General features: G+C 43.6%; 2 protein-coding genes across 3 annotated transcripts; one reads left to right on the top strand and one right to left on the bottom strand.

The window, feature by feature from the left end:
* The first annotated feature begins 3179 nt into the window (after nucleotides 1-3179).
* Nucleotides 3180-11162, top strand: dpf2l (D4, zinc and double PHD fingers family 2, like). 2 transcript variants are annotated; one of them, XM_048232002.1, is made up of 11 exons: nucleotides 3180-3275; nucleotides 3750-3910; nucleotides 4268-4375; nucleotides 5058-5245; nucleotides 5575-5667; nucleotides 6153-6240; nucleotides 6590-6721; nucleotides 7216-7347; nucleotides 8401-8513; nucleotides 8843-8924; nucleotides 9638-11162. In XM_048232002.1, exons 1-11 carry the CDS (start codon nucleotides 3244-3246, stop codon nucleotides 9721-9723), a joined length of 1215 nt encoding a protein of 404 aa, XP_048087959.1. In that variant the 5' UTR covers nucleotides 3180-3243; the 3' UTR covers nucleotides 9724-11162. The 2 variants fall into 2 exon arrangements, with proteins under 2 accessions (XP_048087959.1, XP_048087958.1); XM_048232001.1 differs by having other exon boundaries at nucleotides 5058-5263.
* Nucleotides 11163-11737: 575 nt separating this feature from the next.
* chrm1a (cholinergic receptor, muscarinic 1a) lies at nucleotides 11738-17667 on the bottom strand. Its single transcript, XM_048231535.1, has 3 exons — nucleotides 17517-17667; nucleotides 13205-14099; nucleotides 11738-12908 (listed from the first exon to the last, which is right to left on the bottom strand). The coding sequence occupies exons 2-3, from the start codon at nucleotides 13991-13993 to the stop codon at nucleotides 12162-12164; spliced, it is 1536 nt and encodes a 511-aa protein (XP_048087492.1). The 5' UTR covers nucleotides 13994-14099; nucleotides 17517-17667; the 3' UTR covers nucleotides 11738-12161.
* Between the last annotated feature and the right edge of the window lie 426 nt (nucleotides 17668-18093).

Raw genomic sequence — 18093 nt, 5'->3', positions numbered from 1 at the left:
TTTAAATGCATCACTGGCACAACTTATCAATTTAAAAACTCCGTCAACATCATGGACGCATATGCCTATTGCTGTAGTCTCAGCTCTTGAACACTAATATATAGAAAACATGGACATACAAATAAACACCCTAATATAGTGTCCACCTTGGTACTTCTCGATCTCAGTGCAGCCTTTGACACTATTCCTCTTCAGCACCTAGAACACTTGGTAGAACTTGGAGGCACAGTTCTCAATTGACTTTCTATCTTATTGGAAGATCACTTTCTGTGTCTATTGGCAATTGTACATCTATTGTAGTTGCCATTTGATATGGGGTGTCTCAGGTGTCAATTTTTGGTCCTCAGTGGTTTCAATGCATTTCTGATATTAAAACATTGATGGCCAAAACTTCTGAAAACTTAATGATAATATAACAGCGATTCTTAAGGTCTTGAGATTTCTGCAGTAAAGTACAGTACTATCACTACGCAGTGCAATGTCTTTTTCCATGTCCAAAATGTCTCTTTTTCCCAAGGGCGCGGGAAGGTGCTTCCTTGCTTTGCTTTGCTTTTTGTCAATATAGGCCTACATATTCGCAGTTTGTCATTATATTTGTTGTCAAATAGGCAAATAGCAAAAAAGGTTATGGATAGCTTTGAATATAGCTATCCATAGATTAAACGTTATAGTATAGAAGTGAAAGTGACGTACTCGCTGAGGAGAGACGTTGCTAGCAGGCTAGTTGACTTCGAGAAAAGAATATTAGGCTACAGAAAAGAATACAGGATTTGTTTCTCTCCCGGCAGTAAAGACAGTAGATTCAGTGTTTAAAATGTAAATGCAAACTAAAAGTAGGCTAACTATATGACCATCCAGAGGCTGCTGATCTGTCAAAAATGATGAAGATCAAGATGGTTTTATTGTTGCTGCCATTATTACCACAAACACGAATTGATAACGAGACCATGGCGATCGTGGGTTATATCTTGCCTGCTTATTAGGCCATGCACCTGTTAGAACTCCGTGTAGCATGCATACTGCCAGTTTCCATATACCATCACCAACTAGTTCGCACTTTGGATATATCGTTGGATTGTGAAAAGCCCAATTTCGAATACCAAACAACAACAGATGAGGTAGGATGCATCTTTTGCAATTAGTCTTTGGCAGTGGTGGAATGTAACGAAGTACAAATACTTCGTTACTGTACTTAAGTAAATTTTCCACGTATTTGTACTTTACTTAAGTAAAATTTATAGTGCATACTTTTGACTTTTACTTCGTTACATTTTACAGCAATTATCTGTACTTTTACTCCGCTACATTTCTACAACACCATCGTTCCTTTTTACGATACATTTTATGATCAGTTTTTTTTTTCTCTCTGACAAACACGTTTGTTTTACCGGGGGGTTGCTACCAAAGATTCTGGAGCGCTACGTGCAGTCTTAGAAACATAAGCTTCTAGTCTGTGTGCAAAGCGTCAGCTTGTAGCCATCTGCATTCGGTAGGCTATATTCACCAGACCCATGGCTACACTGTACATGCAACTGTGTTCTGTGCCTTTCTCTGTCTGTTATCTGCAGCGTTAGGGCCTCCTCTCCGATGAGATTGCTATCCGCGGATCAGCGAAGTTACAGGCTATGCCCATGCTTCTGTCACACGTCTGATCATTTGCGGCACAAATGAATGGTAGACTATTAATGAACCGGTGGCCGGAAAAAACGTAACATTTTCCAGATGAGGAAATATTCTTTAATTGTGTGTGATTAAATAAAGATGCATAGCCTACAATTAGGGGGTAGTAACGTGAGCGCTCATTCAATGTCTATGCGTCTGCGCAAGTGAAACTGAACTTAATCATAAAGACACCTTTCTCAGCAACTTTTCTGTTCAATCAGCATAATTGGCATTACGATCCACCCGACGTTTCCCTTGTCTACCCCGTTAAACTTCAGGCTCTCGTGTTTTGCTGAATGATATTACTCAGCAGATCACCCTAGTAGATAACCAGAATTACAGTCTCTAGAATTGTAGGTCAGAATGTAAACTGGGCCACAGATGGTAAGCACAATTGCATTAACTTAAAACTATCTAGTCGAGTATAACCTAAAACTAGCTTAATTAAAATGCCACAGCCCATACTGATTTTTCCTTTTAGAATATATATATATATATTAAGAGAATAAATCATTATGCAAATACTTTTACTTTTAATACTTAAAGTACATTTAAAAACAGGTACTTTTTACTTTTACTTAAGGGTTGTCATTGTGGTACTTTTACTTTTACTAAAGTAAATATTTCTCTGTGTATTTGTACTTTTACTTAAGTACTGAGTTTCAGTACTTCCTCCACCACTGGTCTTTGGCAAGCCCACGACCTCACGTACGGCTCAGTTTCTGTTAGTGTCAGGCAATGTGGCTGATCTAGCCCAAATCCACGAACCTGTTGCCTATCAGTAGACATGTCATCTCGAGTTCCACGACAGCTTAGCTAGTGCCACCGAAATATGACACTGAAATCCTTTCACTATGAGTCGCTCAGATAGAAACCGCTGTAATTGTGGTTAGGACACTTTTGCTGTGGAGTGGAGACGCCATAAGTTAGGCTACTTAGAAATTGTTTGCCATTGTAGGTCATTGCAGCCTAATTGTATTTTCAAGCCAAACATCTCTGGTGTGGTTTTGACAATCAGAAAAGCAATATACTGAAATAGTTTAATGATGTAAAGTCAAGTGCGCTTCTAATATGGGTCTGGTGTGTGCGCGCGCAGTTTTTATTGATGAGTCGGAGTGGCAAGTGCTGCGCATAGTTGCAGTGGAATGTGGCTGTTCTCGCTCTTAGGTCTACCAGAGGGTCTACTCATACACGGCGCTGAAATGGCGTATTTAGCTGTCTAAATTCGAATCATATCATGCTAGAGGAGAAATTGTCGGACATCCATTATTTTGTTATTCAGCACCCCTGGTCAAAAATATGTTCCCGCGCGCCTGCTTTTTTCTGCATGGGAACTGCAGATAATTCCTCCAAAACTGCAGTTACTCATGATACTCAGAAAAGTTTTGACACTTGAAGTAGTGCAGTAATTTTTTGTAAGGGCTGGGCTAACTTTTACTGTTTATGTGGCCTACAGCATTTCTGTAAATTAAAAGTCCATGCAGATAGTGCTTTTATTGTGAATATTTTCCGGAAAGGACGGAAACAAACCTGCGCGCGCGCAGTCGCACATCAATCGTCGCAAACATTCGACAAGCTAATATGGCTGCGGCAGTTGAGAGTGTCGTGAAAGTGTGAGTTTTTTTCGTTTATTAATACTGCAATTGTTTGCATACAATATTTACATTGTACTGGAAAGTATTGATGTAGTTAGTCGTGGTTATAAAATACCGTAAATGTGGTTGGCTTGTCGAAGAAAGCCCCACGAGTAGGTGGCTACCAAGGCTGCTAACTGCGCCCGAGCCCATTGTTGTCTTTGAACACAACGAATTTACAATTGCATTTGTTGAAGCAGAATGTGAAGCTAAGCTGCAAATATGTTTCTATGTCATGAGTTCACTGCAGATCACGGAAACCAGGTTACCGTCGTCGTCTCGTATTATGGCCCTCTTGCTTGCGAACGACAATGTTTTTGTTAGTCCTTTTGCCTCTTGTGGTCATGCATAACAGAGAGAGTTGTCCGCAGAGATGCTGGAGCACATCAGATGATGTTGTGGACTTTTTGTGTTATGAACGTATGTGTCTGCTCGCTTTATCGTGGACTTTAGGCTCGGTGAGCAGTACTACAAAGATGCCATGGAGCAGTGCCACAACTATAACGCCCGCCTGTGCGCGGAGAGGAGCATCCTCATGCCCTTCCTCGACTCCCAGACGGGGGTGGCTCAGAGCAACTGCTACATTTGGATGGAAAAAAGACACAGGAGTCCAGGTCTCTTTCTCTCTCTCTCTCTCTCTCTCTCTCTTCATGAGTGTTATATGTGATTTGCATTACAAAGCTGAAGGCCTATGGGATGAGCGGTTGTGAATTATTGTATGATCACGTGAGACAATTCAATGGCCCGCCTGGGGATTTGAATTAGTTCAAGGAAAATGTGGTTGACGTTTTGATTATTGTAAAACAACACAATGTGTTTTTTTTTAAAGAAAGGTGCATAGCCAATAGATGTTAATGACTTGTAGACACTTGCTTTGCACAGTAAATATGTCTACATAATCTCAAAAAAGTAGCTTCTAGTTTTACTCTTCTGTCATAAAACGTTGCTTCTAAATGTCCCACTCCTTTCAGGCACAGCCCCAGGACAGCTGTATACATATCCAGCCCGTCGCTGGAGGAAAAAACGAAGGGCCCATCCTCCTGAGGACCCTGCTCTGGTGTTCCCGCCTCTGAAAGCAGGTAGGTCAGCCCTGTCCACCTCCAACGCAGCTCCCCGTCCACTCCAAATATAGCTGCGGTAGTTAATGGCCTCAGCCTGTTGTGTATCCTTGTGTCCTTGCTACCTTGCAATCCTCAGGTACACACTCCCTGTGCTGTCATAGAAGTGTGTACATTTACACAGCCATTTTCCACAGTGGTTTGAAAGCACACAGCTAAAGATCCACTCCAGGAATCAGGATTTTATGTTCTGCATTAAGTAGTGGGGCAGTAACTATGTGTGTACCTTAGGCAAATATTACAATTTCTTATAAAGTTGAGGTCAACATTAAACAGTGTAAGTTTTACAGAAGTGTTTAAAATACCGAAATGCAATCCAATGCCCAGTGTCCCATTGTTATGTTAGCCAAATATGAATTCAAATTAATATACAGCCCCAACCATGCATCTAGAAATGCTCTTGCAACTCTTTGGACAAAGCCTCTGTGTGTTCCTCTTGAGCACCCTCAGCATCTATATATTGCCTTACATTTATTCTCTCAGCAGACACTTTTTGTCCAAAGAGACATGCCGTACAGTATAGATATATTTTTTTATAAGTAGGTGTGTTCCCAGGGTATTGGTTGAACCAGCTAAGCCAGAGAAACGGTGTGTGAACCTTGAGCGTCCTCGTCTGTGTGTGTGTGTCTCCCTCCCATAACAGCTGACCTGGAGCTGGGTCTGAAGAAGGACGTGCTGCCTCCGCTGGACGGCAGTAGCCTGGAGGCCCTGCTGAAGGGGGAGCCCCTGGACAAGAGAGGGCCGCCAGAGCTCCGTGGGCCTGAGGAGGACTCCAGCGTGGCCGAGATCACAGCCACCCCCAGCCACACCGGCTCCACCCGCATACGGAAGGTACGCAGATGCACAGAGGTGTGTGTTACGTGTGCCGCTTATGTACTCTATGTCTGTGTGTGTTTATGTGTATGACGTTGTTGTGTTATGTTGGTTTGTCTGTATGTTGTATGTACTTGTATGAGCATGTGTGTTTGTGTTTGTGTGTGTGTGTGTGTTTGTCCTGTTATGTGTAATGTTTGTGCATTTGTGCTCTTGTGTGTATTTCTTTACATGCCAAGGATTGTATAACTGCCAGGCTTTTACCAAGATTTCTTCCCAGTGATTCCTTTTATGACTGATTGAGAAGGTCACCTGGTCTTCAACCATCTCCACTACTTTCACCACAGAGGATCCTGGATCCTGACGACTATCTGGATGATCTGGATGACGAGGACTTTGAAGATGAGACCCCCAAGAGAAGGGGCAAAGGGAAGTCTAAGGTAAGTGAAATACGGGGGATCTCCCAAAACTGCCATGGTGCATCCGCCATAAGAGAATGGGCGCTGTCAAAATGCTAGCCTACGTGAAATATACTTATGAATGAAAGAGCATCACTATAAGGATCTAAGGATATTGTAATTGTCTGATTATTGATAATTGACTATTGAAAAGTGTGCAGCACTTTTAGAATGTGAACATGCGTAACTAGAAGTGTGCAGCACTTTTAGAATGTGAACATGCGTGACTAGAAGTGTGCAGCACTTTTAGAATGTGAACATGCGTGACTAGAAGTGTGCAGCACTTTTAGAATGTGAACATGCGTAACTAGAAGTGTGCAGCACTTTTAGAATGTGAACATGCGTAACTAGAAGTGTGCAGCACTTTTAGAATGTGAACATGCGTAACTAGAAGTGTGCAGCACTTTTAGAATGTGAACATGCGCCGTGCTGATGTACGACGTGGCTTCTCTCCATTGGTGGCTCAGGGCCGTGGTGTTGGAAATGGAAAGAAGAAGCAGGATTCGTCGTCCGCAGCTGCACAGGAGGATCGAGACAAGCCCTACGCCTGTGACAGTGAGTCCCCCCCTGCTTGCTCCCATGGCCCTCCCTTCTGTTCTGAATGCATTAAGTTTAATAGGATTATTTAACATTGGTACTCATTGACTTTGGAAGCATTTATTGAAAACACTTTTTAATAGTGGATTTCCAAATTGAAAATACATGATTTTGTTATCATTAGACCTTAACTGCAATACAAATGTAATGAATTGCACAGCTCTAGCTGTAATGCAGTTTGTAGTGCAGTAGTAAAAGAACTTTAATATCTTTTATTTGCCTCACGTGAAAAGGTTTCTGTTGCGTTTTAGCATCTGGTAGTGCTGTGTATGTCTCTTTTTTGCTTAATGTGGCGTTTCCTTTCTAGTCTGTGGCAAGCGGTACAAGAACCGTCCGGGCCTGAGCTACCACTACACCCACTCTCACCTGGCGGACGAGGAGGGAGAGGACAAAGAGGAGGCCGAGATCCACACCCCAGTCCCACGCGAGGAGACCAAGAGTAAAGACTCCATTATTCTCAATGTGAAAAAATGGATACTGATACTGATACAGATGTAGCCTCCGCCAGTTCTCTGTGCTTGTTCGGTCCGTTTTTTGGTGTGTTCCCTTCAAAGTGTGCAAATACAGATGAAACGGATCAACGTGTGAAGCGAACGTGTCCATTTATGAAAAGGGAGCATAAACTGGGCTAAACAAAAGTGCTCATGTCTAGGCCTTTGCTTACAGCACGGGGGAAAAATAGAAACTTTTCTCCACATGCAGTAACATGCTACTTTGTGTGGATTTAGTAATGTGCCTCACAAAATGATAATTGCCTACTTTGAAGATCTTCACAATATCAAGTGTTTGCTATAAGGCCAGCAAATTCTGCACAAACTTGAGTGCTTACTTTTGGAGGGGAAGTTTCATTAGAAGTGTTTGGCATGTATGTGAAAGGTGAAGAGGAAATGATCTTTTGCTGACATATAACTTTCCTCTCTGTTCGGTCTCTAGCTCCTAAGAAAGGACCCAATGGATTGGCCATGCCCAATGATTACTGTGATTTCTGCCTGGGGGATTCCAACATGAACCAGAAGACGGGGCAGTCTGAGGAACTGGTGTCCTGCTCAGACTGCGGACGCTCCGGTATGGTTGGCCTCGACGTCTTTCTCTCTCTGGAACTCTCTATTCTTCCTTCCCATTCTCTCTTTCTCTCATTCTTTCTACTTTCCTCTTCCTCTGTCTCTCTCTCTCTCTCTCTCTCTCTCTCTCTCTCTCTCTCTCTCTCTCTCTCTCTCTCTCTCTCTCTCTCTCTCTTTTTCACACACACACTCTCCACATCCATTATACACCATCTGTCAATCATCTCTGTTATTTTCACTCACTCTCCTCCGCCAGCTTTCTCTCTGCATGTCGTTCTTTGTATCAGTTGATCTCTACCCCCCACCTCCACCACCCCTCTTTTGTTGTGTCTCTGTCGGTGCAGTTCACAGAGGCTGCGGCTGTGTCAAGGTCAGGCCGTGAGTCCTGCCAGATGGTGTAATTCCAGTCCTCTGTTATCCTAATTAACATTCATTCATCTTTCTCTTTTTCTAAGCTCTCTCTTTTATTTTCCTCTAATGAGAAAGACAGTGATGGAGTTAGCCAGAAAATATGGGCTTGATGGAGAAAGCACTCCCTCTGCAGCATCATTCTAGAACATTTAGATGTAGGACCCTTATGCAGTGATCATGTGCCTGGCATATAATGTAGGACCCTTATGCAGTGATCATGTGCCTGGCATATAATGTAGGACCCTTATGCAGTGTTTGGTCCCACGAAGCTGCCCTCGCCCCAGCTCTGCTTGTATGCTGTTTTATATACGCCGCTGCTCATATGCTGTTTTATATACAAAGCTGCTCATATGCTGTTTTATATACAAAGCTGCTCATATGCTATTTTATATACAAAGCTGCTCTCGCCCCTGCTCTGCTTGTATGCTATTTTATGTGACATGACGCCCATGAAATCAGTCTCACCTTTATTTGAATTAGTTTACATTGGATTCACCTTTATTGTCATTGCATAAGTAAAAAACCAGTACAATGAAATGCAGTTTTACATTGGTGCTAATAGTAGATAAAGCTCATGCTTGTCTGTGTGTGTGTGTGTGTGTGTCTGTGTGTGTCTGGGGGTGTGTGTGTCCGCCCGCCCCTGCAGGTCACCCGTCTTGTCTGCAGTTCACCCCGGTGATGATGGCCGCAGTGAAGACCTACCGCTGGCAGTGCATCGAGTGCAAGTGCTGTAACGTCTGCGGAACGTCTGAGAATGATGTGAGTGCACCGCCACCTCTTCCAGTGTTTAGTTTGGCTGTTGATTCGTTGGATTAATGGTAGCATCAAGACGCTTGGCGTATCAAGGGACATGGCACGTCAAGATACATATTTTAGGTCTTAATGTCTCTGTTGAAATATAATCAAGTGTTAAAGGACAACTCCAGTGTAAGAACAATTTAGGTTCTATTTTTGGATGATGACGTGTGTAAAGCTGCCACCAAAGGCTATGTAATATGCTATTTGGCTGTAAATACATAATCCATGTTTCTATGTCTATATGTTCCATGTTTCATAATCTGTTTCTGATTCCTTCCATGTGATTTCAGGACCAGCTCCTGTTCTGTGATGACTGTGACAGAGGATACCACATGTACTGCCTCACACCTCCTATGTCCGACCCTCCTGAAGGTACCACCAAACTCAACCCAACATCAACTATGCCTAACCCAACATCAGTGACCCCTAACCCTAATCCAACATCAGCGACCCCTGACCATACCTACTACTTAGACTCTGAACTTAAACTTCAGCTACACAAATTACCCCTTTAGGATCAGCGACCCCGAATCCTACCTACCCCTAACCCTAATCCAACATCAGTGACCCCTAACCCAAGATCAGCGACCCCGAATCCTACCTACCCCTAACCCTAATCCAACATCAGCGACCCTGAACCCTAATCCAATATCACCGCTGACCATAACTACAACTTAGACTTAGACTCTGAACTTCAAATTAGCACATTCAGCTGCACAAATTACCCCTATAGGAGTGTCCCATTAGCTGCTGTAATTACACTTGAGCTTCTGTACACCATGTAGTTGCCAGGGAACAGGCATGAGTGAATTATCAGTCAATGTAAACACAGAATGTATTTTTTGTGCGAGACAGTGAAGGACGTTATTGCAGATGCTCAGATGTATGTAGTAAATCGGTAAATTTAGCTCATCTGGTCGAGCAAGACACTGGCAACACCAGCGTCTTGATCTCTATACCCATAGCCATTAGTGAAATTATGTGAGCAAAATATGGAGTTTCTTCACCTGCCTGTCTGTACGTTTCAATGTCTTCCGATGGGAATGATTAAAGCAGGTTAATGATTGTGTGTGTGTGTTCTACAGGGAGCTGGAGCTGTCACCTGTGTCTGGCCCTGCTCAAGGACAAGGCCTCCATCTACCAGCAGCCTCCGGTCGCGCAGATGGAGTAACCATCTCATTTCCTCTCATTTCATCCCACGCCTGCAGCAGCACCCAAGAGAGCACACCGCTTCCACAGCACACCCCCTCTTCCTGCTTTTACAAACACTCTCTCTCTCTCTCTCTCTCTCTCTCTCTCTCTCTCTCTCTCTCTCTCTCTCTCCCCCCCTCTCTCTCTCTCTCTCTCTCTCCCCCCCTCTCCCCCTCTCCCTCTCTCACACACACACACTTCTTATACACATGTGGACAGACACTGAGAGACTCACAGACAAACACGCAAATGCAAATACACATACACTGTCACACATTTGTACAAATAAACGCGCGCGTACACACTCTCACCTGTGTGCACAAACTCTTTCTCACAGCACAGGACTGGCTCCTGCCATGTCCACAGAGAGACCCACCACAGCACCTTTACTTTGCCTATGATCTCCATTCCAGCATGCAAACTTCCACATTCCACTCTATAGATGGTCCATCTTCTTGCATGCTTGGTATCACTGAGACACTAACCAGCGATGAACTTTTTTTTTTTTTTTTTTTTTACCTGCTTTCCTTCCTTTGTTTTTTCTCCAGTGTCTATGTTATGGCTGAGGTGGTAGCGTGAATTGGAGACGGATGTTGTTTTTATGTATTGCCAAATTTCTGTGTCTTATGCAGGTCAAACAAAAAAGAAAGGAAAAAATTGTAAAGGCCAAAATGATTTGGATAGCTTGTGGTGGTCCTATGTAGTGCTGTGTGTCAGATATATACATCTGTTGTAATGGTAAATTTGATGTAAAATGTTTTTTATTATTAATAATAATTGGAGTAGTACTTCCTGCGTCTGCAGGATATTCTGGTGCCAAGGTCCTGATGATCACAAAAAGAGTCACACAGTCCTAACTATGTTGGGAACATACTGTCATAGTTTTTAAAAACTCACTGAAACTACTAAATATAGTTCTAGGTTTGGGGTCCATCTCAAAAGCATGTCTCATGTGTTGATACACTCGCACAATCCTCTTCACTACAAATGTCTGTGGAGGGGGGCGGGGTCTCTTATAGTGGAATTTTGTATATGAAAGATGACGTCTATAGCCAACTGCTTATGCCTAAATATAGCAAGCACCGTATCACATTTTGTATTTGTCTGTTTTATTTTTAGTTTTTTTCAGTGGTGGTTTTTCATATTTTTGTCTTTGTTCATTAAAGTAAATTACTGTTTTTTTTTTTTCACTTTCTTATTACTTTTTCCTCCTATTAAAGTATTCATGTAACTGAGAAATATGCCTCATCTTTTTATAACATTTTGCAAAATGACATGTTCACAAAAGAATTGCATGAAATAAAGTTTTCAAACCTCTTGGATTACAGTTATTTAAAAAAAAAAAAACTTGTAAAATCTGTGTTATCATTGTATACAGTTGCCTTATATGTAAAATAAACATCTGTGCATATACATTCAGTACGTTCTGTGAAAGTGAATCATTTTATATAGAAATACAACTGCCTTTCTACTTCAAGAGACATTCAATTTGTCACAGTCGGTGGATCAGCTTCACACAGTACAGGACAAATGCTTAGGTTCAGCTTCTGTTAACAGCAGCCTACACCTGGCACCTAACTGAAGCGCTCCGTTTACAGAGCGTATGCCACAACAATTAGCTTCCACTATAATCAATGGAACTGGCTACAGCAGACGTGAAAGTTGTGCGTACATTCGAAAAAAAGTAGACCAGTTTGTAAAATTATTTTCATGCTCTGCTAACAGAATGTCTCAGTTGAGCACCTGGTGTAGCCGGCCTGTAAGCCTCTACAATTAAGAAGTGATGGGCAAATGAAGCTTTGGTGAACCACTAAACCACAGCAGTGTGAAGCTAGCAACACTAATGAAAAAATCCAATATGGCTGCCACCTGTAGATTTTTCAACATAAAAGTCCTTACCCAAACCAGTATATGTAACCAAAAATATTGGTTTGCTAAGGACTTTTATGTTGAAAATGTATGTGTGGCGGCCATCTTTTTGCTTTTCAGCTAGTGTCACTAGGTTCACACTGCTGTGGTTCAGTGGTTCACCAAAGGTTTATTTGCCCATCACTACAATTAAGTGCTCAAAAACACCCCTCTGAGTCATGTGCCCTGAGACTCCAAACCAAGTCATGAATTGGCAAGACATTTGTTAGGTTTTCATAAACCAGACCATGACAGAAATACTAACTAGTGCTACATTAACCTCTGACAGAAAAACTTCCACGTGTCTGTTACAAGCTTGTGCCGCCGGTGCTGTACTGCTACAAAGACACCCTATTAGGACAGTAATACATACTAGTAGGCCTCTTGCCTTGTATTATGCATTGCAGGCTCTTCAAATGGTCATGTCCATCTGCATCCACAAACAAATGGAGTTAGAAGGAAGGAGTGTGTGTGTGCAGTCGATGGCCAGCGTCTGCGACGTTCACCTCATCACCCCACCCCGGGTCTTACCCACCTCTTCCTCCTCCTCCGGTCCCCGTTCCACCTGCACAACAGCAACTCCTTGAAGGTGACGCGGAAGTGCTGGTTGCAGAGGGCGTAGCAGACGGGGTTGACGGTGCTGTTGACGTAGCACAACCAGTAGCCCAGCTGCCAGAGCTGCTCGGGGATGCAGCTGCCCCCGCAGAAGGTGGACACCAGCACCATGATGTTGTACGGCGTCCACGTGACGATGAACGCCAGCAGGATGGCGCTGAGCGTCCGCGCTGCCTTGCGCTCACGGATCAGCGAGGAAGGGCCGCCGCGGAGCCTGCGGAGGGTCCGTGACGCGCCGCACGTTGTCGCCGCCGCCAGGAGGGCGATGGAGTGCGGGCGGGCGGGCGAGAGGGTGCCACCCCTGCGGGCGACAGGAGGCCGTTCGGCGACTGAGTGATCCTCAGTCTCTGCGGCATCGCGGTCACCATCGCCCAAGGGAACCAACGGCATCTGCACACTCCTGTTGAAGTCCTCGCTGTTGCCATGGCCGCCCATGCTGTCCAGGCTGCTGCTGCTGGCGTGGGTGTAGCTGCTGCTCTGGCTCTGGCCCTTGAGACAGTGCAGGACTGTGAGCCAGCAGCCGGCCACGTCGTTTCCCTGGCTCGGCCCGTCAGGCTCTGCCTTGGTAGGGCTCGGGGACTGGGGCTCTCCAGAGATGCTGGCATTGCTACTGCTAGACTGGGAGAACTGCTGCCCTGAGGCCTACAATGGGGGACGCACACAGAGGACACAAGGGTATCACTACTCCCACTGACAGACGGAAAGGGGTCGCGGAGACTTTTGTGGTAAGTGTCAAAGGCCAAACATTTCACTAAAAGAGGCTTTGTTGTATTTGTCATTTGTGTTAAACATGTTATAAGTGTGTATAGTCTTGCAAATGATCTTTCTGATATGGCCATATTTATCTATTTATCTTGCAAGAGATGCATATGGTAAAAAATACAGTATAAAACCCTTTATATAATGACTATATTCCTTATGATTTATATGCTGGTTACCTGTGATGTGATAGCCAGGGCGGTGGTCACTGCGCCAGTCAGTCCAGCTAGCTGCTGTGAGCGGCGTTCCGTCTCTCGGTAGACCCTCCAGTACAGCACCGCCATGATGGTGACCGGCAGGTAGAACGCCGCGATGGCCGTGACAAAGGTAATCACCGGCACGTAGAAGAACTGAACTGAGCAGTCACCTTCTGGAACCTTCCTCTCCCCTACGATGTCCTCCCAGAATAAGATAGGGGGCGCCCAGATCATCAGGGACACTCCCCAGGCCAAGGCAATCATAATGGCTGCCCTCTTTGGGGTTCTCTTGGCTCTGTAGGTCAGAGGTCGGGTGACAGACAGGTACCGATCGCAGCAGATGGCCAGCAGATTCATCACCGAGGCATTGCTGGCCACGTAGTCGACGGCTAACCAGACATCACAAGCGAGGTTGCCCAGTGACCATCGTCCAAGAATTATGTAGGTCGTGTAGAGGTTCATGGACACCGTGCCCAGAATAAGGTCGGCCACCGCTAAGCTCAACAGGAAGTAGTTGCTGACCGTCCGCAGGTGAGAGTTGATCCGGAAGGAGATTATGACCAGAAGGTTTCCGATGATGGTGACAGCAGACAAGGGTCCCGTTATGAGGACGATCAGAACCGTCTCCCAGGTGAAGGCGTGTGGCACTGACACACCTGTGGCGTTGGAGTGGTTGTAGAGACCCTGCATGGGAAGAGTCGCTACGTCCATGGGGAAGGACACAGAGGAGAGCGGTGACCCTGATGGACGAGGCTGGGTGGACAAACTCATCTTGCCAGTGGAGGTGGGTTTCCATCACTGCATGGTGTCAAGTGTGGGTTCATCGTCTCTCCTCGTAGGTTGTGGGTTTATCGCCTCTCCTCATAGTGGATGAAGACTGTCAGGAGAAATTGAGGGAGAATAAACTTTCACTTCCTCTGAACTTGAAAACTCTAAGGGTACGTTTGTAAATTCAATCTGACACACTCTGGACGCTCCGAGAGTGTGAAGCTCTGATTAAATACACATTAATTCTGAATTTACGAATGGTTTAGTGTGCTCAGAGCGCTCGGAGTGGCAATTTACGAACGTACCCTATATAAGAATGCTATAGAAGGCTATAAGAATGACATAACCATGTCATAATCGCGTCATTACAAGATAGTATTCATGGAAAATTATCATGACTGCACTTTGGTTGGTGTTATAACATTACATATACTACTTAATTATAACATATATCACTTTATTATATGATGTCATAGCAAAAGCCGCTGAATATATGGAATCTGGCGTAACAAGTTTGTTAATTATTTGTTATATACCCGACTGTTCAACTGTTTCATTTTGCTAACAATATTGAGAAGAGTGGGTTGCATCATCTCTACAGCTGCAGCACTGATTGGAAACGTGCTTTATACAGATGATTAATTAGATGCCTAAGGGAACTGAGCTATTTAGGCAAATGAAGTGAAAGAAATAAAGGTTCTGCATTACAACACTCCCTGTTAAGGTCTCCAATTAGAGGAAAGTTGAAACTGGAGATACAAAACATTATTTGTGTCATATGGCATGATATCATATTCCAGTTACAGTGATACTTTTTCAGTGCTAATGTTTCTTCATCTAATGTGAAAATGGGGAAATTGCATCAGTACCATCCAAATGTGGAAAACTCTGGCCCTCCTAAAACATTCACTGTTCTTCATCTTAAACTAGAACTAGAACCACTCTGCTTCATAGGACATTGCGGAATTAATCATGTAATGCTGATGTCATTCAGTCACATAAATACAGGATCTAAATCTAGTAAATCTCTCAGGATGACATAATGGATTGATTTTGTTTGTTCAATATTACTGTTATGAGCATATGACAGGTGACATGCAGTGCAAATTGACTGTAAAACCAAAGTCAATATCCTGATGTTCATATCATCCCAGTACAGTATGTAGCTCTGTTTGCCTCTGCTGTAGCAACGGCAAGCAGAAGGGAGTCACTGTGTGTCGTCCTAGCGCATTGTGTTCTTTTACATAACCTTGGAGGCTCACTGTACGTTTTTAGAACAAGAACATACTGCAACACAAAGTTGAGGAAGTCCCTGGAAGCAAAATAAAAATTTTACTGTTTCACAAGCTGTGCTGATATTTGAAATGCCAGGGACATCAGGCGATCAGTGTCAATGCTTCATAACTGAGTGGTGCAGAGGGCTGCTAGTATAGTATAGTGTATATACTTTTTTGATCCCGTGAGGCAAATTTGGTCTCTGCATTTAACCCAATCGGTGAATTAGTGAAACACAAACAGCACACAGTGAACACACAGTGAACACACAGTGAGGTGAAGCACACACTAATCCCGGCGCAGTGAGCTGCCTGCTTCAACGGCGGCGCTCAGGGAGCAGTGAGGGGTTAGGTGCCTTGCTCAAGGGCACTTCAACCGCGGCCCACTGGTCGGGGCTCGAACCGGCAACCCTCCGGTTACAAGTCCAGAGTGCTAACCAGTGGGCCACAGCTGCTAGAGATTCAACCGTGAAAAACCACTGCACTGTTAAGGACTTAGCACAAGGAACTAATCTAGTGGGCCACAGCTGCTAGAGATTCAACCGTGAAAAACCACTGCACTGTTAAGGACTTAGCACAAGGAACTAATCTAGTCATCTTGTTGCTTTGATACAGTTAACTTATTTCAACTGTATATTGTCACATGTATGTTTACATTAAATCCACACAAGGCATTGGCATAACTTAACCTCAGTGAAAGCAACAAGATGGCTTACCATGGATAAGTCAAGTGAGCAATTGAGCAAATTTTACAGTGTATATAACTATATACCAGTCTAACTGTCTACTGTCTGTCTATCTAATTGGCTGGCAGTGTTTTTAAAGTGAAGTTAGGACAAACTGTATATAAACAGTCTCAAGGATGGAGGGAAGGGAGGTTTAGTGGCAGCCCAGCATAAAAAAAAGTGCACAGCAGATCCCAGCGCACAAAGACATTTAAGCCTCCTCAAACAGACATGGCCAAGAGGTCCACGGATGTAGATCCTCGTCTCAACCCCAGTGATTAAGCCCTGTAAACGTCCATGCCGTCACCAAGTCAGATGGACCAGCGAAGGAAAGTAGAGCGACACTTGAGAGCTCCACCTTCCTTGGCAAACTGGGAGAAGAATAAATATGGAGGTCAACTTCAAAGAAGGAGAGGGAAAAAGGAGTATCGTACAGTGCATAAGAGACGTTTTCATAAGAGTGGATTAACCCATATATGTCTGCTTTCTCCCATGATCTGTCCGTCAATATGACAAAGACTGTTTCTGTTTGTTTATCATAAATGTGGATAATCTGTTTAAAGTATTCTGTTTCTTCATGTGAGCTCAACCATGCTGGTTGTGAACTGGCATATGAGAAAGTTTTATTACAATCCCATTCAGAACTATGGTGTATAGCAACACACACTAAGACAGACCCCATGGAGTTGGAGACACCCCCCGCCCCCCATGCCATTATAAATTTACAGCCAAAGTAACATTTGGGAGACGTTTTCAAGTTGTAACCTTGACTGTGCTGAAATAATCACTTGTAATCAGAAAAACATTCCCAAATATGGTTAAGGTATCCCTTGAGCTGTCACGGGAGTTGTGAGTTGAGATAGAGTATGTCTGAAATAATTGTCTGGGTATCTTGGAGACGCCAATTTTTTTTCCCCTTCTCATCAGTAAACAGGCTACATAAAATGAGACTGGTCATACGACGGAAATATCTCAATAAGTTCTGAAGAATTTAAGGAAAAGGTTTGCAGAACCTCAGCAGATCTGGACCATGTTTATTTCACTGACTCTAATTAAATAATAAATCTTATTAAACCCATAGACTATATGGGGGAAAGGCAGTATATGAGAAAGAGGAATTTAAAACCTATATGTCTTACATATTAAATACATGGTAGACAGAGGAATGTTGATAACGTTGGTCCTGTTGAGGCAACATAACTTGGCAAAGAGATAATATTGGTCTTGTTCAAGCATCATAATAATTTTGTCAAGAGCATTACAGATCCTACAAGTGAAAGGTCATTTTTGTTTGTTTCTTTCAAAATATTGTCCCGACTTCAAACCAACTTTTTAGCTGAACCCCTCTCATATACCACTTTTCAAATATAGCATAACGCATTAAATAAAAATTATACAGGCCTATCAGAACGCCTATAGCTTGCATGCATCCAGTAGGTTATAACCTATGTTCAGTACTACACTCTCAGCAGCCTCCCATACATACATTTTTTATTTCTATTAATGTTAAGTTAAAGATCTACTGACCTGATATGAAGACTCTGTGTGACATGCTTCCCGTGATCCACTCTGATGATAATCAACTGAAGCTCCTACAAACGTTAGTCCATAAAGGAAACAAATTTGTTCGCCGGTGGAGCCACCGAGGAAGTACACCGCACCCTTTCACCCCCTCGAGTGTCTTTCTCCCAGCGTGTGTTGTGATTTTTTTTTTCCGGTGACCGAGGTGCGGCTTGTTTTTTGGCCTACGTGAGTTTACAGGTGTGTCAGACGTCATGTGGGCTCGCGCTCGCGTGCCTATGCTTATCAAAAGAAAAACCTCCATGGAGACACAAACTCTGACACCAGCAAAAAAAATCACCGATAGGTTGCAACAATTTAAAGCGTAGCGTAGGCTACCTCTACATCTCAACTATTTCATTCCGCTATCTAACTAACTCAGTGGTTTCACACATTCTGTCAGTCAGTCGTGTATTTCATAATTTATCACAGGCTGGACTCTGAACAGTCGATTTCAAATTCAAGTTTTATAACCCTGTGTAGGCTATTGCTTTATTGTCTGTCCGAGGGCACCACTGCTTGTAGTAGGCTATGGTTTTATATC

The sequence above is a fragment of the Alosa alosa genome, chromosome 21, assembly GCF_017589495.1.
Source record: "Alosa alosa isolate M-15738 ecotype Scorff River chromosome 21, AALO_Geno_1.1, whole genome shotgun sequence".
Taxonomy (NCBI): Eukaryota; Metazoa; Chordata; class Actinopteri; order Clupeiformes; family Clupeidae; genus Alosa; species Alosa alosa.
The sequence above is the reverse complement of the archived record's forward strand: the minus strand, read 5'-3'. Positions and strand labels throughout refer to the sequence as shown.

Bases quoted from the DNA above. Each gene is read 5' to 3' on its own strand.
- chrm1a (XM_048231535.1), bottom strand. From the start codon at position 13,993: ATGAGTTTGTCCACCCAGCCTCGTCCATCAGGGTCACCGCTCTCCTCT. The intron at 12,909-13,204 runs GTAACCAGCATA...CCCCCATTGTAG, and splicing joins CCCTGGCTATCACATCACAG to GCCTCAGGGCAGCAGTTCTC.
- dpf2l (XM_048232001.1), top strand. From the start codon at position 3,244: ATGGCTGCGGCAGTTGAGAGTGTCGTGAAAGT. The intron at 4,376-5,057 runs GTAGGTCAGCCC...CTCCCATAACAG, and splicing joins GTTCCCGCCTCTGAAAGCAG to CTGACCTGGAGCTGGGTCTG. The intron at 5,668-6,152 runs GTAAGTGAAATA...TTGGTGGCTCAG, and splicing joins GGGGCAAAGGGAAGTCTAAG to GGCCGTGGTGTTGGAAATGG.